This window comes from Mustela putorius, unplaced genomic scaffold, assembly GCF_011764305.1.
Source record: "Mustela putorius furo isolate JIRA1106 unplaced genomic scaffold, ASM1176430v1.1 tig00000827_pilon_pilon_pilon, whole genome shotgun sequence".
In the NCBI taxonomy this organism is placed as follows: Eukaryota; Metazoa; Chordata; class Mammalia; order Carnivora; family Mustelidae; genus Mustela; species Mustela putorius.
In genome coordinates, this window is record NW_025421489.1 from 4,293,390 (window position 1) to 4,314,871 (window position 21,482).

Consider the following 21,482-nt stretch of genomic DNA (forward strand, 5'->3'; position numbering starts at 1 on the left):
GACTTCCTTTTATGATTCCTTTAGAAATTAATTCGGGGTGGGGGGAGATTTTCTTGAGATCCATTAGGTTAACGAGAGCGTGCTAAGAGAATTTTAATGTAGACAGTTAATGAACACAGTTTTGCTGTTACTGTTACTTCATACATATGAAGGAAGCTGTTACTTCCAGTACCAGTACCAGTAAGCTATACTGGTACTTCCAATACCAGTATAGCTCTTCTACTTAGAGGCTTTAGTGGAAAGTTTTCTTCTTTGTGTCATTAAATAAAAATAATTAAAATGGCTCGAGCCAACAATTGAGTGTTTTACACTCGACTGTATCCCCCGTGAGGGCAGAGCAGTTTTACAATTGCGTTTTTCCCTGTTCTGACATCTCTTTCATTGTAAGACACCCAGACTGAGTCAGTGAGTTCATAATTATTTTTATATAGTGGGTTATTTTCATTAAAAAATGTTTACTTTTTTTTCAACCTAGCTGGTATATATGTATTTCCAGTAGAACCTAAGTAGTGTTTATTTGTGAAGGATGCAATGTCTACTTGAAAAGAAAAGTAGAAAAAATGTTCGCTTTTATCGTGTAACATTTTTTTCCTCCATGCTTTCAGTAACAAGCATTTTTTCCCTATGTTGCCAGTGATTATTGTTACCGTATATATTAGTTAAACATCAGTTAGACATTTCCCATATTTCGGTGTCAACTTGATCTAACTGGTAACTAGGTACTCTAGGTAGACATGCTCGCTTTCGGGTTTTTATTCCTCAATCAGCAATTCTTTGATCTTGAGAATAATACCATTTGAGCAATTATGGTAAATATCCTTTAGGGTTATGTCCGATCTGCCAAAAAAAATAAATTTTGTTTCCATCCTTTTTTCTCTTGGCTGCATATCACTGAGCTCAGACTCCGATACAATGTAACTGAAGCGGTTCCAGTTTACAGCTGAATTACATAAGGATCCTCTTAGCCCTTTTGTTGTCTTTAATAATGTCGTTGATTAGAGGATTTGGATAGTTTAATCCCATGCAGGGCTCTCGCACTTAGCTGTTTTGTTGAAATAGGAGCAGGGCATAAAGCATTCTTTCATTAAAAAAAAATTCTCAATGGCTGATACAAGTATCTTTAGTTTTGAAATTCATGCAGAAGCATCATTAAATTTTTAAGCAGGTAATTATGGTGAAGTGGCTTGACATCTGATCTTGATAAATGAGACTAGAATTTCATCTAGTTTTGTTTTTTCATTAACACTGTGCTTTCTAATGTAGCTGACTGGCCTGTTCGTTTGAGTCCAGTGTTTTGGTGCAGGGTGGGGGTGGGGACGACTCTTTGTTTTTTACTTAATGCTTAAGGTAGAAGATGAGTTTATTATATATAGCTCAAGCAGCAATCTGTTGTTGTAGAAAAAAGAAAAGAATTGTCATGAGAATCTAGTTGCTTTTTTTTTCTGCAGCCGAAATCCTGCTCTGTTCATATACCTTGAAAATATTTTAATTCAGAAAGCTTTGCAGATAACTATGTATGAGGGAGCCCTTTTCTCCAAAAGACCGTGCTATATGGAGAATGAAAATGGCTTTGGCCTTCTGGCCTGCTAACGTCAGCTCCCATCATGATGCTGGATGGTGGAAAGCTGGCACCCATCTCCTCTCACTGGCTCACACTGGGAGCCCAGTAGTGTTGGGGAGCCCCGACCACAGGGCATCTCAGCTGTCATGTTTGTGGGCCCACAACCTTGGAAGTGGGTAGGCGGCTGGGGACAGGGATAGTGGGCCGCCAACATTGACGGAGCCACTGGTACAGCCTAGAGCCCTTCCCAGGCATTGTCTCTCTCTCATTCATAACTGCCCCTGAGGATGAGTGCTGACATTGCCCCAGTCTATGCATGAGGAAACTGGATGAGCCCAGAGACTCTGTGTAATTTGCTCAAAGACACACAGGTACTAAATTCAGTCTGGGGCCGGAGGCTGTCAGAGGCCGCACTCCTGAACTGCTCTGCTATGAGGCGCAAATTGAAAATGTTTGTGAGAACACAGTTGAGACTTTGTTTCCCGATGAACGCCCCAAAGGAGGATCATTATAACTTTTAACAAGTGATAAGTGATGACTGTGAGATAGGGCTGGTTGGAATTTTAATCTGCGTTGAGATGTGTTAGGAGGGTGGTAATTTGGTAGAAGAAATGTGTTAATAAAGTTAGCAAATAAAGTGAATTTAAATGTTGTGAAGGAGAGTTTATTAATGGCTCTCTTACCACATAGTTTTCCAGAAGGGTTTGTGGCAGGGCCCATGAAAGGTCTTGAAGATTCTAGCTCAAAGATTTGGCATAAAGAGGAATTAATTATGAAGGAATCAGATTAGGTGGGATATTCTCAGGGGAAAAAAGCAAGCCGCCCGAAGTTCTGGCAGATAATTATTAAAAGTTGGAAAGTAGGAAAGACGAGGGACCCAAAGATTATAAAGATTTAAAAATCGTCATGCTTTGTAATCTTATGTACTTAAAAAAAAATCAATAAATTTGAGTCAGAAGCTTAATGCGATGAGCAGAAAACAGAGCAAGTATGTATGAAGTTCCTTAATGTCAGCTGGAGGCCAACCCCAGCAGGGTAGCCCTTAACCCCTTCCCTCCTGGCCTCCCCCTCAGCGTGGAGTCTTACAGGCCACCCTGATACCCAGCAGGAATTTTCTCTAATAAGAATCTCGGGTTTATTGCCACATTTCATTCTCTTCTGCTTCAGAAGAGATTCAAAAATGTCTGTGAAGATAAGAACTAGTGACTCTCTGGACTTTTCCACAGTTTTTCTCCTCTTAGCCCACCTCACTGAACCCATCTCCATGTTTAAGGTGCGGATTTGATGAAAAAGTCCTTCTACCGTAATAACCGCCCACGCGATCGTGTCACAGCCTCCATGGTTACCTGCGAGGCACTGTTTTCATTGCCTGAGCTATGCTCTCTCTCTGTGTCCTCTCCACCCTCCCCCTGACATTAGTGGTATTATCCCATTTTATAGTTAGAATAACTGAGGCTCAAGAGAGGTGAACTCATTGTCAAGGCACAGAGCTAGTAAGCCGAGAGATTTAATCTCCCGTCTGAGTCCCAAATTTAGACTCTTTTTATTTTGAAGATTTCCTGGTGCTTTAATTAAAGAATAAAGGGGTCAGCCTTATCAGCAAAACCTATTGCTGTTCCCCACTGCGCTGTCCTTGGTCTCGCATTTCCCTCTCAGTGTCCTGGATCGGAACACTTACGTAATACCCACTGGGCACTGCGGTCCTTGATCGTGGCTGTGTCAAAGCAGCTTCCCATCTAGAGACACATTTGACACATCACCGGTGGTTTCACTTGAGGTTTTAGATGCAGAGCTGCCTGACTGGGAAGGAGCCTGGGCCATGGTCTGACTGCGGAGCTCAGGCCGGGAAGGGGCCTGGCATTGTGAGAGGGACACTGGAGCCTGGAGACCTTCCCCAAACTGAGGTGGCAGGCCAGCCCTGTCATTCCTGCTGGGCTGACCTTTGCAAGTTCATTACAGGCAGCCCTCTTCCTTTTGTAATAAAGCCCACTTAAGTTGTTTATTTTTTTTTTTAAGATTTTATTTATTTATTTGACAGAGATCACAAGTAGGCAGAGAGGCAGGCAGAGAGAGAGGAGGAAGCAGGCTCCCTGCTGAGCAGAGAGCCCGATGTGGGGCTCGATCCCAGGACCCTAGGATCATGACCTGAGCCAAAGGCAGAAGTTTTAACCAACTAAGCCATTCAGGCCACCATACCCCGACTTGAGTTTTTGAAAGCCAGCCACGTGAAGGTGGAACAGTGGACTCCAGTGTTTCTGGGATACTTGTTCCCTCAGCGCGCAGACACGTGATAAATGGTTTCATTGTACTCGTGGTGGCTGCTGCCTCTTACGTCTTGGGCCAAGGTTTTTCTCTTGCTTTGTGCTATGTTTTTACCTGGATAGGGTGATTATTTCTTTGAGAACGGGGTTAGGGAGATTCAGGTGAGGTAAGCAGCAGGCATCTCATTCATTTGTTCAATAAATATCAAGACTGACCATCAGTTCCTGGCAGACAGGAACACGGTGAGGGCAGAAACAGCCAGAGTTCCTACCCTCATGCAGCTGCCACGGTTGGGGAAGAGAGAAGTCGACTCATATAATCTAAGTAGATAAATGAGCAGCTGAGCCAAGCATCATTAAGGAAAAGTATGCTTGTCCATCCACATGCCTGTGCTTTGGGATGTGGCCTAGGCAGGAACCAGGAAAGGCTTCCCATAAGCAAGTGTCTCTGCAGCTGAGATCTGAAGTCAGGTGGCAGGTAACTGGGTGTGGTAAGAGGGCCAGAAGGTGGGCTGGAACAGAGTTCAAGGTGGCCAAGGAGGGAATGGAACCAAACTATCCTGGCCCACTGGGCCATGTTAGAGTTTGCTTCTTCCCGGCAGGACATGGGATACCATGAAGGCCTTAGCAGGGGCTAGGCAAGATCAAACTTACATTTGGAAAAGATCTTCCCTTCCCAGAGGACTGGGGGTCAGTTTGCACAGCTTCAATCTTTACCACTTCCCAGGGAGCTTCCAAGGGCCTGGAAAGAGCAGGGATGGAGAAACAGGGTCTTTGCCTGGCCACAGGTCTAGGGGAGCAGGCCCTGGCCCAGCCAAGCCCCCACCCACCTTGCAGAGAGATGCCGTCACCTGGTAATCAGTGTCTGCAGCTGTGTGTGCCCAGACCTCTAGAGGGTGTCTGGGATGGGCAGGGGGGGCAGGCCAGATAGACTCTAGAGAGAGGGGTCGGGGCAGGCGCTGTGCTCGGTGTGGGAGAGGGCCATGTGGGGGGCAGAAGAGGCCCTGACCCTGTTCTCTGGGAGCTCAGAGGCTGAGCTCAGCCCCAGGCACAGCTGTCTGGGACCCACGGCCACCAGTGAACAACCTGCCTGTCCTCTCTGCTGGGGGGCAGAGGGTATCACTGGGGATTTCTGATGCAGTGTTTCCCGAATGTCTTGTTCCCAAATCAGTAGGCCCAGGGGGCATTCTGAAGGGGTGAGAAGGGCAGGCTTCATGTGGAAATCAGTGTGGGGCCTGCTGCTGGTGCGCACCCCATCTCAGAGACTCACAGCCCGTAGTAACTTTGGGAGGCCCTCCTCCTAAGAAACCGTTGGATTTGATTGACTCATTTTTTTCCCCAACTAGTGTTGCAAAGAACAGGACTTGGGAAAAGCTGCCTTAATGCAGTTTCCAGAAGCAGCCTAATGCAGTATAAAGAACAGGAGCTTTGAACGTAGGATCCTGAATTCACTCTGCTTTAGCTTTGATTCCACGGGCACGCTCTTTTAATCTTTCCGAGCCTGTTTGCTGTCTTGCACGGGGATCGGAACGTCTGTCTCAGGCTAGGCCCGCTGTCTCCCTACCCCACCGGGCCTGGCTCTCTTCCACCTCCACACACTTGTGGGGAGCAGACCAGGTACCCGAGGTCTGGCTGCGTGGCTGGGAGGCTGGCTCCGCGTGGGGAAAAGATTCAAGCTTTATGAATACGGTGCCACAGCTTTATAGTATTATTACTGCCTCAAGAGGGGGAAGGCTGCTCACACAGAGGAGCTCCCGGCCAGATGCACCATGACTCCCGGCAGCGGCAGGACGGGCAGTCTCTGGCCACTGGCTGAGGGAGGTGGAAAGCTGTTCTGTGAGGACTTGAAAAGGGGAGTGTGGGAAAGCCCGTGGGAGGAACAAGAGCTTCCTCTGTCTCTGGGACTCAGCAAACTGATCGAAGGCATGAGAACCAGCACTCTGTTTTATTTGTTGTTGGCTTTTTTTCTTTTTTTTTTTTTTACTAGAATAAGTAACATCTTTATTTCTTGACCCAGCTTTATTGAGGTATAATTGACCACAGTATTCTAGGATATTTCGTGCATACGTGGTGGTGACTGATGTGTCCCCGGGAAAGGATTTCCCCATCAAGTTATGAACACAGCTGTCACCTCGCATAGTGACCTTTGTTCTTTGGGTGAGAACATTTCAGTTCTGCTCTCTTAGCAGATGCCAGTGATACGGCACAGCATTACCGACTGTGGTCACCACGTTCTACATTAGATCCTCAGACTTTACCCCCCTGAGAGCTGGAGCTTTGTACCCTTTCACCAACTCTCCCTATGTCTTCCACCCCCCCTCAGCCCTCAGCAGCCACGTTTCCAGTTTCTAGGAGTTAAATCACACACACACACACACACACACGTACGTGATATCACACAGTATTTGTCTCTCCCTGTCTGGCTTCTTTCACTTAGCCTAATGCCCCCAGGTTCATCCATGTTGTCACAAATGACAGAATTTCTTTCTTGAGGCCAGACGCCATCCCACTGTATCCGTACGGATCACATTTTCTCGATCCGGTCGCCCACTGACAGACACCGAGCTTGTTTCCCTACCTTGGCTGGTATGAATGATGCTGCCGTGAACATGGGCGTACAGAGATCTCTCCGAGATAATGATGTTGTTTCCTTTGGATCTGTACCCAGCACTGGGGTTGCTGGATCTTTCCGTAGTTCTGTTTTTAATTCCTTGAGGAATTTTCGTACTGGTTTCCACAGCGGCTGCACCAGTTTGCATTCCCACCAAGAGGGCACAAGGTTCTCATTTCTCCACATCCTCGCCAACACTGGTTCTCTCGACTTTTTGATACTCGCTGTCCTGACAGGGGTGAGGTGACCGTTCACTGGGGTTTTTGATCTGCATTTCTCTGATAACAAGTGATGTGGAACCTCTGTGTACCTGTTGGCCATTCGGACTCTTTTTTGCCAAAGGGTTTGCATGTATCAATTTTTAAGTTTTAGGTCTCTCCGACCTCCCTTACCTATCTAAACAAAGAGTTGTGTGATTTTTTTCCCCCTGAGCTTAAATGAGGAAGAGTCAGCCTGGCCCGAGGGGACTCATGGTGCAAAGACAAGGAAATGGGAGCTGAGCAAGAGGAGAGCAGGCAGGAGGCGGCTTCTGAGGAGCGGAAGGCATCAGGGCCAGGGGGGGGCAGCTCTTCTCCTTGTCCTAAGGGAGTGTGGCTTTCTCTCCAGCTCGGAGAACGGGCCGCTTCCCAACGGGCTCAGGACGAGAAGTGGCTCTGCGGGTCTCCACAAATTGATCTCATTTCATTTCCAGCCAGAACTTCAGACCTATAATTTCACATGCTTGCCCTTTGCGTAAGGAAGTTCATTTCCTAAGTTCTAGCTGTGAGCCGCCCGAGGCCCTCCAGCTGCTGCGCATCACCGAGCGGGTGTGGCACCGAGGCCGCAAGGGTTGGGGTCATGCGTCGTCTTCTCGGGCCACAGGCCCAGGGTCCGAGCAGTCTTGGACCCTGTGCCGAGCCAGCCAGCTGGGGGGCTGCCGGCATCTTAGCCTGCAGACGGGCCGCCATGCTCTGTCCTCAGGAGGCCTGGCCACGTCTGACTTGAGCGGTTAGAACAGAGTGCTTCAGACCACGAGTCCGGGGACGTCCACTTAGAAGAAAAATCATGACCTGAAAAGGCAAACGAGAACTTGGCAGGCAGGAGTAAGCTGCCCCACGGGGCTAGGTCCTGCCCCACATTAGTCTCCCCACGGCTGGACCCGGGGACGGAGGGAGAGGCGGCCTCCTGGGCCGGAGCTGCTGCGTGGGAAGGGAGCCCCGTCCGGCTTCTCCGGTCCCCCCGCTCCCGCCGTAAGGAAATCCGAGCAGGACAGAAGGACCGCGTTAGTCACCAGAGCACTGACACGGGCATTTGCTGGCTGATTGGGACATTTGGGCTTTTACTTCTTTGTGACGGACAGCATAATAATCTGCGCTCAGCCCAGTGTGCTGAATTTCAAAGTGCTTTCACAAGAGACTCTGCTGGAAGCTACTTGGGAGGTCCCTGGTTTTTCCCATCAGCCAGTCTTCATTGTCGGGAGAGCGGCTCTCTTCCCTCCTTGCCAGTCATGCGCTCTGCTCTTTGGGGTGATCCAACCTCCATGTGATCCATGCACGCCTCTCGGCATCCAGCTTCGCGTTTCAGGGAAAATAATACCAGGGCTGAGCCAGCCCCAAGTGTGGGGCTACGTTTTTGGCCAGAGAAGCTGCCTGGGACTGTGAGAGCATCATAACGGAGGCTCCTGGCTGGCTGCCTCTTGGGGAGACCCTCGCCTCATTTCTGCTGCCCCGTCCCTCCCAGCGTCCCCCCACGGGGCATTTTCCTGCGCCCGTTTGCTTCAGGTCTGGGGGTTCGTTTAAGGCATGACTGACCCTCTTGCCTCCCCCACCCCAGTTTCTTGCCCAGTTAAAGCTCATGGACTATAGCCTCCTGGTGGGAATCCACGACGTGGAGAGAGCCGAGCAGGAAGAGGTGGAGTGTGAAGAGAACGAGGGGGAAGAGGAGGGGGAGAGCGATGGCGCCCACCCCGTCGGGACCCCGCCGGACAGTCCTGGAAATACGCTGAACAGCTCGCCGCCCTTGGCTCCAGGGGAGTTTGACCCGAACATTGATGTTTATGGAATTAAATGCCATGAAAGTAAGCTGAGTTATTACCAACTCTTTTTATCTATGAAATGGTTTGATTTTTGCATTGTTTCCTACCAGTAATTGTAATCCCCGTCCAAAGCAGGCGGCCCTCCAAGACTTACTCCCCAGAGCCCCAGGAATCGATTCAGGGACGGGAGTATGTTAAGAGGATCTGGAATCTCTGGTTTTGAAACCTACTGTGAAAAGGCCCTTGAATTGTTTGATGTTGAGGAAATAGAGCGAAGCCACCAACTAGTTTATATACACAACGCACGTGTGTGTGTGTACTTCTGTAAATGTAGGGGACACGCAGAAGAAATGTTTGTAAATGTTTTCTTAGCTCTTAACGTGGCTCTGAAGGAGCGTCGGGAATCCCTCCCCTGCCAGGTACAGATAGGGTCCCTCCTGAACCTCGCTCAGCCACCCTGTGACGGCGGGTGTCTCATCACCACCCGCCCTTTCCCTTTCACGAGCGCTGCTGGCCCAGGGTGTGGGATGACAATGTCTGGTTTGCTGTTGTCCGTCCTCTGCTGAGCGGACTCCACTCTGTCACTCCATCCCACCCCGGCCCCGTTAAAGGGTCTGTGGCTCTCTTCTCCAGCGTGAGCACAGTCTTAGTCCTTGAAATCGGTATGATTGGGTATCTGAAGGAATATTACCTTCTACTTTAGCTACTTATGCATGAGAAAATCAGAATAATTTAGAGAGATGATAAATGCCAGCCTCTTATTTTTTGAGTAATAAAAATGGTTCATCATTGTTTAAACACAGCTCAGACTCACTTGGCTGATATGCCCCATCTGAATTTGTTTTTTGAATTTTGCCCACCAAAATTCCCAACACAGAAAATTAGACATAGTCAAATGTACTTCTCTTATTGTTTATAATTAAAACAGCATTATACTGGTGGAAATAGGCAGGAAGACTGATTGGATATATGCCTTTATCCAGTTCTGATGCTGGACTCCATCAGAATTACAAACAGGCATGCCTCAAAGATACCCTGGGTTCTAGACCACAATAAAGCAAGTCGAATGAATGTTCTGGTTTCCCAGCACGTATAAAAGTTGTGTCTACCCTAGCGTAGAGTCTATTTGTGCAATAGCGCTGTGTCTGGAAAAAAAAACTTACACAATCTTATTTTAAAAAACTTTATTGCTAAAACATACTAGCCATCATGTGAGCTTTCAGTGAGTTTTAATCACTGATCAAACATCACAATAAAAATATAATAATGAAAAAGTTTAAAATATTGCTAGGATTACCAGAATGTGACCGAGACACGAAGTGAGCAAATGCTGTTGGAAAGCTCCGTGCAGGGTTGCGGGTAGAGGCAGTCTCTGCAAAGCACATTACAGCTGTACTGGTAGAAAAGGATTAAGGAGCAAAATTACCTCTATTGTATTTTTAAAATAGCATTTTTCTTTACACCAAGGCAATACATAATGATTAAGGAAAATGCACATTAACAAAAAAAGGAAAACAGTCTTGCCCTTGGACCTCTACTGGTGATATTCTGGGGTTATACTTTTTTTTTTTTTTTACTTTTTAAATTGAGAGAGAATTGGGAAAAAAAAAAAAAGCTATTTAACAGGGATATGCAGGAGTTACATGGATTTTTTTTTCAAATTACGATTTTATTTTTTTAGCACTTGTTTTTGTTTTGTACTTGAGAGCTGACACACCATGTTAGGTTAGTTCCGGATGTCCGGCATGGGGATGGGACCAGTCTGTCCGTGACGCAGTGCTCACCACAGGGGTGGCTGCCGTCTGTCCCCTCACAACACTGTTAGCCTCTCACTGCCTGTATTCCTCGTGCTGCGCTTTGGTACTCACTCCGGAACTGGAAGCCTGTATCCCCCAACCCCACTTTCCCATTTTGCCTCTCTCCCCACCCCATTAAACCCAGAGGAGGGGAGTAAAAAGTTAAGTTGTTGTTTTCCCGAATGCGTTTGAGCTGCAGTGTACCCGGCCTTTGTGGTCAGACCCCTCTGGTCCCCGTCCCGGATTCCTCCCCCTCTGCCGGTGCCCTTCTAGGCCATGTCACTGGTCTCACAATCGTGGCTCTCGTCTCTTTACAGACTCTCCCAGGAAAGAGGTGTACTTTATGGCAATTATTGACATTTTGACTCATTATGATGCAAAAAAGAAAGCTGCCCACGCCGCCAAAACTGTTAAGCATGGGGTAAGTACTTCCACCGTGTTTCCCTCTCCGCTCCCGGGCCCGCTGCTGTCTGCGGTGCGGGAACCAGCCCCGCCCCTTGCCGCCAAGCTGGCCAGAGTCCCTCGGTGGTTCTTGTTGCTTTGGGGGGTCGCGTTTAGAGTGTGAGACTGAGAGGCAGCGAATGCCAACAGGCTCACACCAGCTCTCCCCACACCCTGGGCAAGTCACTTAAACTCAGTGGCTCGTCCTTTTACGCATGGGATGGTCACAGACTCGTGCATCTCTGGAATGTAGTACAAATGCGTTTTTGTTGGGAAAATGCTTCAAAGATGAAAGTGAAGACAGCTGAGTGTTTTCACATGAGTCCTCAAAACTCACCTGTTGAGACTATTCTGACACCCTACTCTGTGCTTCAAATGCTTCCCGAACATGCAGGATTATCTTCCGTTTTGTACGGTGAACTGTATTTTCTCTATCTTTTGGGTGCAAGATCCAAGTTTAATAACATGAATTCTTCACCTTCGTTGTGCTTGTTCTAAATTATCACTATTCTGTGCATATGGGGACTTGCTGAATTCCCTGTGACGAGCCCGTGATGGCCAGTTGTGTAGCCTGCTCAGGGTCACAGCGCTAGAAAGTGGTAGAAATGGGACTGCTCCCCAGAACCCAGCCAGCCTCCTGCTCTCTGGTAGTCCCATCTCCCCTGCCCTACCAGCAAAAACCCCCTCCCTGGTTGAACTTCACATGTTGTGACCATCCATTATGCTTGTATTATAGAGATTTGTTTTGGCTTTCCAGGCACTGCTAAAAAAGCCAGAGACCCCCAGCCCATAGCAATGAACTTGGGCCCTGGCCCGTTCACTCAAGGAGAGGTGCCTGCCTGTAGTATATACAGCCAGCTGAGAACATCAGCCTCGACTAAAAAAGCTCTTTTTCTGTATTTTAAAATCAAACAGGCTGTCCTCCCAGCAAGGGAGCCAGTCTACAGCCATATTCTCTTTGCCAAAGAAACATTTTAGTTACATCACCAGCAACTAGGTATGGTATTCCTGCAGGGTGCAAAGCAGGGCTGAAGACCTCACACAGCCCACTGCTGGAGTCCAGGGCCTGTATTGGTACCTGGGGGCTCTCACCTGGCAGCTGGCATCCTTCGGGGTAGTGTTTGCAAAATACGTGCATGCCTGAGGCACCATCCCCCTTCTCTGGTTCTGAGTCCGGTGCAGGAAGCTGGGGGAGGTCTGGAAAAGGCTCTGTAGTCATTCTGATGCTCACCGCTGCCTGAGAACCGCGGGTCTACTGCAGAGATCAACTGGGTCAGAAGCCTTATAATCCATATTTTAGCCTTCCCAGTTATGTAACCTTGAGAAAACACTTCGGAGCTTAAGGGTCCCAACTAATAAAGGAGTCCTAACCCCTTGCTGATGGGGTTTAGTAGAGGACACCCGAGGTGAGCAGGTGCTCTGCGTCTGAGCCCACCCCTCCCCACATGTGCTGCAGTATCACACACCCTGCGGAACTCGAAATCGATCAGAGCAAGCATGGCTCCATTCTAGTCTCTTCTATGAGACCCCGGCTCAGCTCCACAATACGCCATGGACTGTGCACAAGTTTGCAGGAGCAAGACCTTACTCTTAGCAAAGGAATGTGTCGAGCTGCTGCTGGGAACTCTTCTCTGCCTTCAAGGCCTGGGCTCCTCCGTGGAGATCCCCATGGCCCAGGCCAGGCTGGGAAATTACAGGTTCCCCGGGGAGTATGGGTGTCTAAAAATAGCCCGTGGTGACTTCATAAAACTGGTCTTGCCCTCTGCGGCTCAGGAAACTGGCCAGTAACTACATACCTCAGGTCTGGTCGCCAGGGCTGCCTCCCAGAATGGGAAGTCCCCGCTGAAGGTCTGTGTGAAGGGGAACAATGGCAGCCCTGTGCCCGCGCTGAGGGAGCCGGCCGGCCCCTGCGGGGGGAGGTGCCATCCACAGCCTGAGGTCTCACCTGGCTGGGGTGTGGCTGATCCAGACCCCGCTGCTATGGCTGTCACCCCTCTTGTGAATGCTCCGCCCCTTACCTGAGTCCTGAAAAAGAAACCTGATCCTCTGTCCTTGTCCGTTCCCTTCAGCCAAATGTTGCTGTTGGCATCACTCTCAAGGGATCTCCAGTCTGCTCTCCTGAAAAACGGCAATATTGTTCGTGTGGCTTCTGAGCGTAGGCCACACAGTCCACCATGTGACAGGCACATCCCAAACATGGCTAGTTGGATTTTTTTTTTTAAAGTTGCTGAAGTCAGCGTGATAACAGCATCTGTTGTTACGGACTCTTCGCCTCATTTTCACACAGATTTCTAAGAACCTTGATTATTCGGACACAATATGCAAGATATTTTAAGAACAGAGGCAGAGATTGGAAAATTATTAGCTTTGTGTTTAGCTGCAATTGGAAATTGCTATAGAGACTAAGTAGTAATTATTTTGATAATTCTTCTCTTTTAAAACTGCCCAGGCTGGTGCAGAGATCTCGACCGTGAACCCAGAACAGTATTCAAAGCGCTTTTTGGACTTTATTGGCCACATCTTGACGTAACCTCCCACATGGCCTTGGACGGACATGAGCACGGGAAGGACAGAGGTGGCTTCGGCGTAGGAAAAACGAAAACCAAACTCCGTGAAGCACACCTCCTCGTTTACATCTTCAGGCCAAGATGACTGATTTGGAGGCTACTCGCTTTAACAGCTACCTGATATTTCCCAGCATCGTTCTAGCTATTTCTGACACGTGTGCGTGCGTGCGTGTGTGTCTGCGCGCGTGTAGGCGTGTATCTTAAAAATTAATTAATTAATTAATTAATGAAAACCGGTCAGCTTCAGTCAGAGTGCATTTGGGCAACAACCCTCCGATTCCAGCTGTGGGTGGACGGATGGACGGGTGAGCACGTGCGGGGGGAGGGGGCAATGGCAATGCATGCCAGACCGACCATGTTGGCGTCACGCGATAAACTGTGGATCAGTTTATTTTTTGGAGTTGAAAGATGTGACAGTATTCATAATAATAATGAAGATAATAATAATGATGATGATAATGATGGTGATTAAAAGAAAAAAACTTACTGCGAATGTTACATTTCTACCACGCACGCTGACACTCCTTTATAGTTGTCCGCGAAGCCCCTGGCGCGGGCCGGGGGAGCACGAGCATCGCCAGCACACCCGGGCTCAGGGTTCTGCCTCCACAGTGTCGGGACTCCCGGGGTCCGGGGACAAAGGCCCCTCCTCCAGCAAGAAGCCGATGCCCCTAGTGACTCTTGTCTGTACATTTTCACCTCAGTAAGTATGTCCAGGAAAACTGCTTACTTCTCTTTTCTTGCCTGGAGCTTCTTCACTGTTACATTCTTATGTTGCAATATAGGAATTAATGCTACAAAATAAAAATAAAGCTTACCTGAAAAGTGCATAGTTTTGGGCAATGGTATCTACATCTCCTACTGTGGGAAGGTGAGCAAAGCATTAGAACTCTGAATTTTCCTGTTAACAATGGCAAATGTGGATTCTAAGATGTTTGTTTCACCATTGATTAAACAGTGGTATTTTGTTATGAATTATCCCTTTAACTGAAACCCTCAATTTTACTGTTTACATTATTAGGAAAACAGGGATATTTTTGAATCTAAAAATTTAATGTACAGCATGTGATTTCTGAAGTTTACATGTAAAGTCATTTTACAGTGTAGGTGAAATAATGTTTGTCATATTTTGAAATGTATCCTGCAGTCATGTTTTTGGGTGAATGTTTTATTCAAAGTACATGGTAGGCAGTCTTATACAATAAAAGGAAAAGGGTTGTTTTGTTTCCTCCAGATGTACATTTATCAACCAGATTTTTTTTTTAAATGTTTAACCCAAATCTGGTTATGTAAGTTCATTGCCCTAAACTGTGCTGGTTGTGTTTTAATCAGTTTATAAGTTTCCAACATCAATCATGTATTTACCAACTTTCTGGCATTTTCGGAAAGGCGTCAAGCTAAAATATTAGACTTGCTTAGAGTAGGTTATCAACTTATACACTGTGCTAAAGCTGTGCCTTTGAAATTCTTTGTTTAAAACACGAGATGATTTTTGTAGGCAGTTTCAGGAAAGGAAAAAAAAAAAGCCACTTTTCAGTGATTACTTAGAACTAAGCAAACACCCCCTGCCATACTGCCCCTTCCAGGAACTTTACTTCAGGGCTTATCAAGACTTCAGTTGTGCCTACTGCGTGTGGGTTGACTTGGGAAAATGAGGTGATAGCAAAATCGGGGTCTCTGAAAGCCAGCAGCAACGCCATTCTACTAGTGACTTCACCGGAGGTCTGTGAGTCCCGGTGGCGGATGTTCTCGCCCCTGTGACATGGCTGTCCAAATCTGAATTTTATGCCCTCATATTAGCTGAGCCTGGGATTTGCGCCCCCTTCCCCCTCCCCCACCATTCATTCTGGCATCGAGTCCCTTTCAGTGTTCTGAAGTCATACTGTGGTTTCTTGGACCCAAGACTACAAAAGTGAGACCCTGAAGTAAAGATATGGTACACATACATTATTTGAGTAACCATTTCCTTTGTGGCCCGTCTGTGTATGCTTTTAGAAGTTTACAAATGCTTTTTTTTTTCTTTTTTTTGGTCTGTAACAGTCTCTGTCATTCATTTGTCGATAAACTGTTTGGACAGAGTGAGGAAGTTTGCCTTGTATCTCCTAGTGCTAACAATACACTCCAGTCATGAGCCAGGCTTTACAAAATAAAGCACTTTGATGACTCAAGGTGGATCCTTCGTTCCTCTCTGTCCATTGTGTTTCTCTCTACTGCAAATGAATTCCAAGTACTCGGTACTTAGCTGATCCTTGAAGTAGTAAAAGTGAAATTGAATCTTTTTTGCCTTCAACCTGTGACTTATTTTATTAGTAAACAGAAACTTCCCCACCAAAATGGACATACTGCAAGAGGGACAGGCAGAGACAAGAAATCTCTCCAGTGAATACACTTGTTTCATTTTTAACTTTTACCAACCACAGTTCTTGTGTCAGCATTTTTTGGAACTTTCTTGGGGTTCCGCGGACGGGTGGGAAGGCTTTCTGACGCATTCTCCTGCCACTGGTGCCAGGTTAGCAAACACAGTCCGTTTGGCTATAGCACTTGTTTTGAAAATGCCAGTTTGTTCTAATGCAACTGAGCTATGAGGAATCATTTGAGCATAATGTGCTTTTCCCCCATTTACTTGTGTGCACTTCGGTCCACCAGGAACATCAGATGAACAAAGCAGACTGCCCTCAGCTGAACTGTGCCACACAGGAAAACATGAGACGCACCTCCCCCCCAACATCACCAGCTCCCCCAGTGTCACCCCGTGTGCAGTCACCCTGGTCTGACTTGGGATCACTCCATCCTCTGCCTTCCAGCAGCCCCAAAGATGCAGCCCTTCCGAGGCTCTCTACCACAGGTTCCCTGCAGGTCCTTTTCTAGATAACCTGCCACACTTATTGGGGTATTTATATGGTTCCTGACCATTTAGCAACACTGAAAACTGTACCACTATTCTTATTAGGTTGCGTTTTGTTTTTTTTTTTTTAACTAAGTGATGAAGTTTTGGGGTACTGTGCCCCTCTGTCCCAGTATTCCCATGAGCTCTGTGGGTTTTATCGTGCACAGAGCAATGACTGAATTTCCTGGCCTAAACTCACATTGGTCCCAGAAAATTGGTTATTGTTAATTCACAGAAGGACAAAAGCTGATAGGAAGCATTACTCCTTGAGGCCAACACTTTGGGAAATAAGCGACTAAGGGTTAAATGCAAAGGGACTAAGAACTGTGGACAATGAAGTGGTAATGTACGGAACGAAGCAGTGTAGAGAAGAGAAGGCCGAGTGGAAGATGGAATTGAGCCCAGGAGTTCTTAATGTCGGTGGACTCTGCCAGTCCCCAGCCACCCCTGTACATGGATGTTTAATCAGCACAGAATCAGCAGTCATGGTCTCTACCGCACATAAAAGCCTTGTTCCAATTCGCAAAATAACAGCCCCATCGCTTCCTCCCTCCCCATCTTCTTAAACAGCACTTTAGTCAGCTGCAGCCACGTTATCTGGAGCTGCGATGTTAAAAATATAAAAGTCACTCTCCCTAAAGAGCAGAAACTTGCTGCACCTTGTGGGTTCCCGCGCACAGGAGGGACCCGCACAGTGGCACGCACACTGTCTGCCGGCTTACACACTACTTTCTTCAAACATTTGGCGTATCAGAGAGAAACTCCAAAGTGGCCCTAAAGACCACAGAAGTGTCTCTGGGAGGGCAGACTTGAAAAGCTACCAGAGCGACTACGGAAAGTTCCTTCATACAAGACAGGCTTAAAGAGTACAGTTGGGTACCTCTTCATCTAAACTGAATGCCCTTCGGAAGTTTGTTTTCGTCCTCTTTTTGCGATTGGGTGGAAATCCTGCCCAAGGGCAGTCTGTAATTTTCTCTCACTCTTAAACACTTATGTCTAGTTTAACTTCTTAAGAGAAAGGACCAGAGGTTAGGATTTCTGAGAATCCAGTGTGACAGATCTGTGTCACAGAATCCCACACCTTGTGCCAGAGGGGATGTCAGAGATAAGGAGTATCTATATTACTCCAGCTTCTGGACTCCAGAAGCCAAGTCACTCACCCGAGGTCAGAGGACAGTGCACAGCAAAGTCAGGGCTGGCACTCCGTGGCAGCTCGAGACTGAGAGTCGGATGCTTGAACGAGGGCCCTCGTACCCTCTGGGGACTCCCAAGGTCTCACCACTGCCCTTCCTGGGCAAGCGCACCTCTCTCCCTGGTCCCTTCCGCTGTGTCGCTGTGTTTTGAGAGCCCTCACTGGCACGCAGCCTCCTGCAATTTAGAGCAGATGTCCTACACAGTTCATTTTATGAGAGCTGGTCTATATTACTCCAGTTCTATCATTCTTACTTAGTCCAACAGCTTTTTATTACTGTTGCTTGACAGGAGTCTCACTTTTTTGATGAATTGCCAGTTTGTAAAACACTGTCTTTTTTTTTTTTTTAAAGATTTTATTTATTTATCAGAGAGAGAGTGAGCACAGGCAGACAGAATGGCAGGCAGAGGCAGAGGGAGAAGCAGGCTCCCCGCTGAGCAAGGAGCCCGATGTGGGACTCGATCCCAGGACGCTGGGATCATGACCTGAGCCGAAGGCATCTGCTTAACCAACTGAGCCACCCAGGCGTCCCATGTAAAACACTGTCTTAAGTGGCGAATCCCACTAAATGAATCACTGATGTTTAAAAATTTTTGTAACAGCATCTTTCTCCCTTTTCTATACAAACAAGATAGCTTCTTACTGATTAGAGCAGCAACCCACCGCCTGAGGGCCAAATCTAGCCCACACATGATCTTTGTAAAGTTTTACTGAAACAGTTACACCCATTCACATATTTTCTATTGCTGCTTTCAATTCACAGTGGCAGACTGAGTTGTGACTGAGACCTGACACCCATTAAGCTTAAAATATTTACTATACAGCCCTTTGCAGAGAAAAGTCTGCCGACCCCTGAAACAGAGCCTCATTTTAGTACCACAAAGTAGTTTCTGCAAAACCACAGACTTCAGCTACAACTGCTATATTATCCAGAGATCTCCTCCTCCTGCCTCGAGTTGTTGAGATTTCTTTCATTCTTTTACTAAAGCTGTTGCCACTTCTTGACTGCGCTCTGTCTCTACTGAAATTATTACTGCCATTTGAGTTTGAGCAAATTGCTATGATCATCCTAAGTTACAGTCATGGCCGCCAGGGGAACTGACCACCTGAGAAATCCACTTACAAAAGGGGCATAACTTCAAGTCATTTGGTCACTTTGTTAAAAGTCCTAGAACTTTAAGATACTCCTACACACTTTAAAAAACCTTTTTGTTGGTCTCTGATCGTATTACTTAAGGATTCTGTGGCAAAAATATGTGCTACTTTTACCTAGTTTTATTTACCAAAGATGATAGTACTAAAATATAAGAATCTGTCGGACTATGTTTACCTAACATTTTTTTTCCCCTCAAGCTTCCTGGTAGTCTGGGGGTCAGGAGCTTATTAGCCTGTGGATCTGGTCCCTTAGATGGCCTCAGATATTTTCCCCCAAAGTTCCAGAAGGGAGCTTCTTCCTGCTTTGGTTGTACTTAAACATCTCCAAACAAAGGTTTGACCAGGCAAAATGAGGAAGTTTTCCATTTCAATTCTGAAACTACAACTCCTCCTTCCACCGCACTCCACTCCCACTTTATGTCCAGATTGTTAAAGTTGATTTACTGAAAATTAGCAGGTCTAAGTTTCTAAAAATAAGTAATCACAGAATGACCAGATTGTGTTCCTGCAGTGAATGCACGTGCAAAGCAGAGAAGCGTCACACTGCCAAGCACGAGGCTCTCAAAATCCAACACTGAATTGAATGTCTAACTGTGAAGCCATACATTTTTTTTTCTTTTACTATCTTCCTACGTGGGCTTAGGAATTTAGCTTTTAATTAAACAAAGTGCCTAAATAGAGCCTTGCCTCTTTTTATCAAAAATAAGCAGCACCAAAAATGCCAAAATATACAAATGCACTGTGTGTACTGATCGCAGCTCTAGTGGACCGGACAGACTAAGGGACATTCGGGATCTGCTGACTGGACACACATCCACTGTCCCCACATGGGGTGGGGGTAGCATACATGTGCCATGGATGTAGAGATGCTCTTGGCTTTTGGTCCTCTAAATGCTGTTATATAAAAAGGTTTTTAAGTCATCAGTGTGATGAGATTTAATTTTGAAAAAATTAAAAAAAAAAAAAAACCCACTGACTCAGGGGTCTGTGTTGGGCTAAAGCATTTCCCTCCACATTCCCTCACTTAAATCTCACACACATGGTTTTATTTGTATTATTCTTGTAATTTGTATTATTATTTATTTGTATTATTCTCCTCTCACAGTGAGGAGACTGGGGCTCGGACAGGTTGGTAAACCCTGTGAGGTAGTAAGTCACACGACCAGCTCTTCATGACTGAAGTCATGTCCTCCTGGTGTTCCTTGTACTGCATTAGGTGTTCTTTGTACTGTATCACATCACAAAGCTTCCCAAAATATTAGATGCCCTCGATTTCCTTCCATTTAATGCACGTGGAGTCAAACTGTTACCTTGTACTGCATCTGATTTGGACAGTCATGGTTGGCTTGGTTTCTCCAGAGACCCCATGAAAATCTTTGATCAAATGCTACTATAGGTGTTGCTAGGAAGGTATTTTGTAGATGGATTCACGTCTATGATCAGTTTATGTTAACAAAGAAAGATTAGTATAGATGACCCGAGTGGGCCTAATTCAATAAGGCCTTAAGAGCAGAACTGGGGTTTCCAGAAGAAGAAATCCTACCTATGGACAGCAGCTCAGCTCATGCCTGAGATTTCCAGCCCACCCTTCCCAACAGCCGGCCCTCTGGTTTTTCGACTTAACCTAATAAGCCCTCACAATTATATAAATCAACGCCTTGCAATAAGTCACTTAATAAACAGCTTTGACTGGTTGTGTTTTTCTGGCGGAACCCTGACTCATACTGATCTTTCCAGAGCTTCTTCAATAATAAGAGGAAAGGGAATGGTGGAATAAAACTCTCTGAAAATCCACCTCTCCACGAAAGTAATCCAAACACTTGCCAAAACCGTCCTCATCAAATTTTTCAGAGCTCTGGATATTAGCCAAAAACCTACAGCAATTAGAGGAGCTTTTATTCAAGAAAACAACTGCATCTTGGGAAGAAATGAGGGTTTCATGTTTTGTCTTTTACTTGTCACTAGCAGACCCTTCCTCTATAAACACCGAATGAAGTCCTTCAAGCTGAAGTGAAGATGGTGTCAGCAAGACAGGGGAGTAAAGCCCTGGTCCCTTCTTCCCCCAACAAACACGCCAATTCAGCAACAATCCAGAAACTGTGTCTGTCTGAGAAACCTAGAAATGAACGGAAAGGCTCCTGCGTCCCAAAGAATACAAAACCAGACTCACTGAAGTCAGTAGAGAGATTCAGGACACCCTCTCACGGGAGTCCCTGCACCCGGCAAAGCACCCCATGATCAGGTGGAACCCCCCCCCCGTTTAGCCCAGGGGAAGGCAGAAGTTGACTACACATCCAGCACCCCAACTTTTCCAAGAGGTCTCCCCAGAAGACTAGCTTTTATCTTGTCAGTCTTGGAGCTCTGACAGGCCTGGCACAGTTCGCTGCTGAGGGAAAAACGGGACACAGCAGCTTGGGCTGCTCGATGCCTTAGACCCTCCCCCTGCCTGGTACAGAGCGAGTGGATGAAAAATCCCTGTCGGTTGTCAACTGCCTCTGGGGAGGAAGAGAGTTGATTTTTACGCCCACCACCTCAATTTCTCCAGGGCTGCCCAAAGAGCTAGTAACGGTCTAACTGGTTTTGAATCTCTTTACTGGTCGGAACCGGCTCGTTGTCTAGGAGAGAACAGAGACCGTGGTTTGAACTGATAGCTTCCACAGCCCCCCACGCCCAGGCTCAGCACAGGGCAGGAGACAAAAATGACAGCCACCTGCTTCTCCCTGAGGAGGGAAAGAGTTGGTAGAGGTCCCCACAATCTCTAACCCGGCTGAATGACAAGGGTCTTCTGTACAAAAGCTAGTCCGTGAAGCAGGAGGGGTGCCTGCTTTGTCCAATACGTGGAGACCAACAGAGTCAAGGATGATGAACCATCAGGAAAAGACATGCCAAACAAAGGAACAAGACTTATATCCAGAATTCATAAAGAATTTTTACAACTCGACAATCAAAGAAACAAATTCTAAAATGAGGAAAGAATTTGAATGGGCGTTTCTCCAA

The 21,482-nt window shown here is 46.8% G+C and overlaps 1 protein-coding gene and 1 long non-coding RNA gene across 2 annotated transcripts in view; one reads left to right on the plus strand and one right to left on the minus strand.

The window, feature by feature from the left end:
- Positions 1 to 15,419, plus strand: part of PIP4K2A (phosphatidylinositol-5-phosphate 4-kinase type 2 alpha) — a 172,367-nt gene extending 156,948 nt beyond the window's left edge. Inside the window, exons 8-10 of the mRNA XM_045084981.1 lie at positions 8,246 to 8,489; positions 10,561 to 10,664; positions 13,134 to 15,419. Coding sequence (XP_044940916.1) covers positions 8,246 to 8,489; positions 10,561 to 10,664; positions 13,134 to 13,214 — 429 coding nt within the window. The 3' untranslated portion in view covers positions 13,215 to 15,419. The remainder of the gene's footprint in view (positions 1 to 8,245; positions 8,490 to 10,560; positions 10,665 to 13,133) is intronic.
- On the minus strand, positions 9,666 to 13,050 carry LOC123393340. The gene is made up of 3 exons (XR_006608107.1): positions 12,703 to 13,050; positions 11,777 to 11,939; positions 9,666 to 9,842 (listed from the first exon to the last, which is right to left on the minus strand). It is a non-coding gene; the product is annotated as an uncharacterized LOC123393340 (long non-coding RNA).
- Positions 15,420 to 21,482: the final 6,063 nt, after the last annotated feature.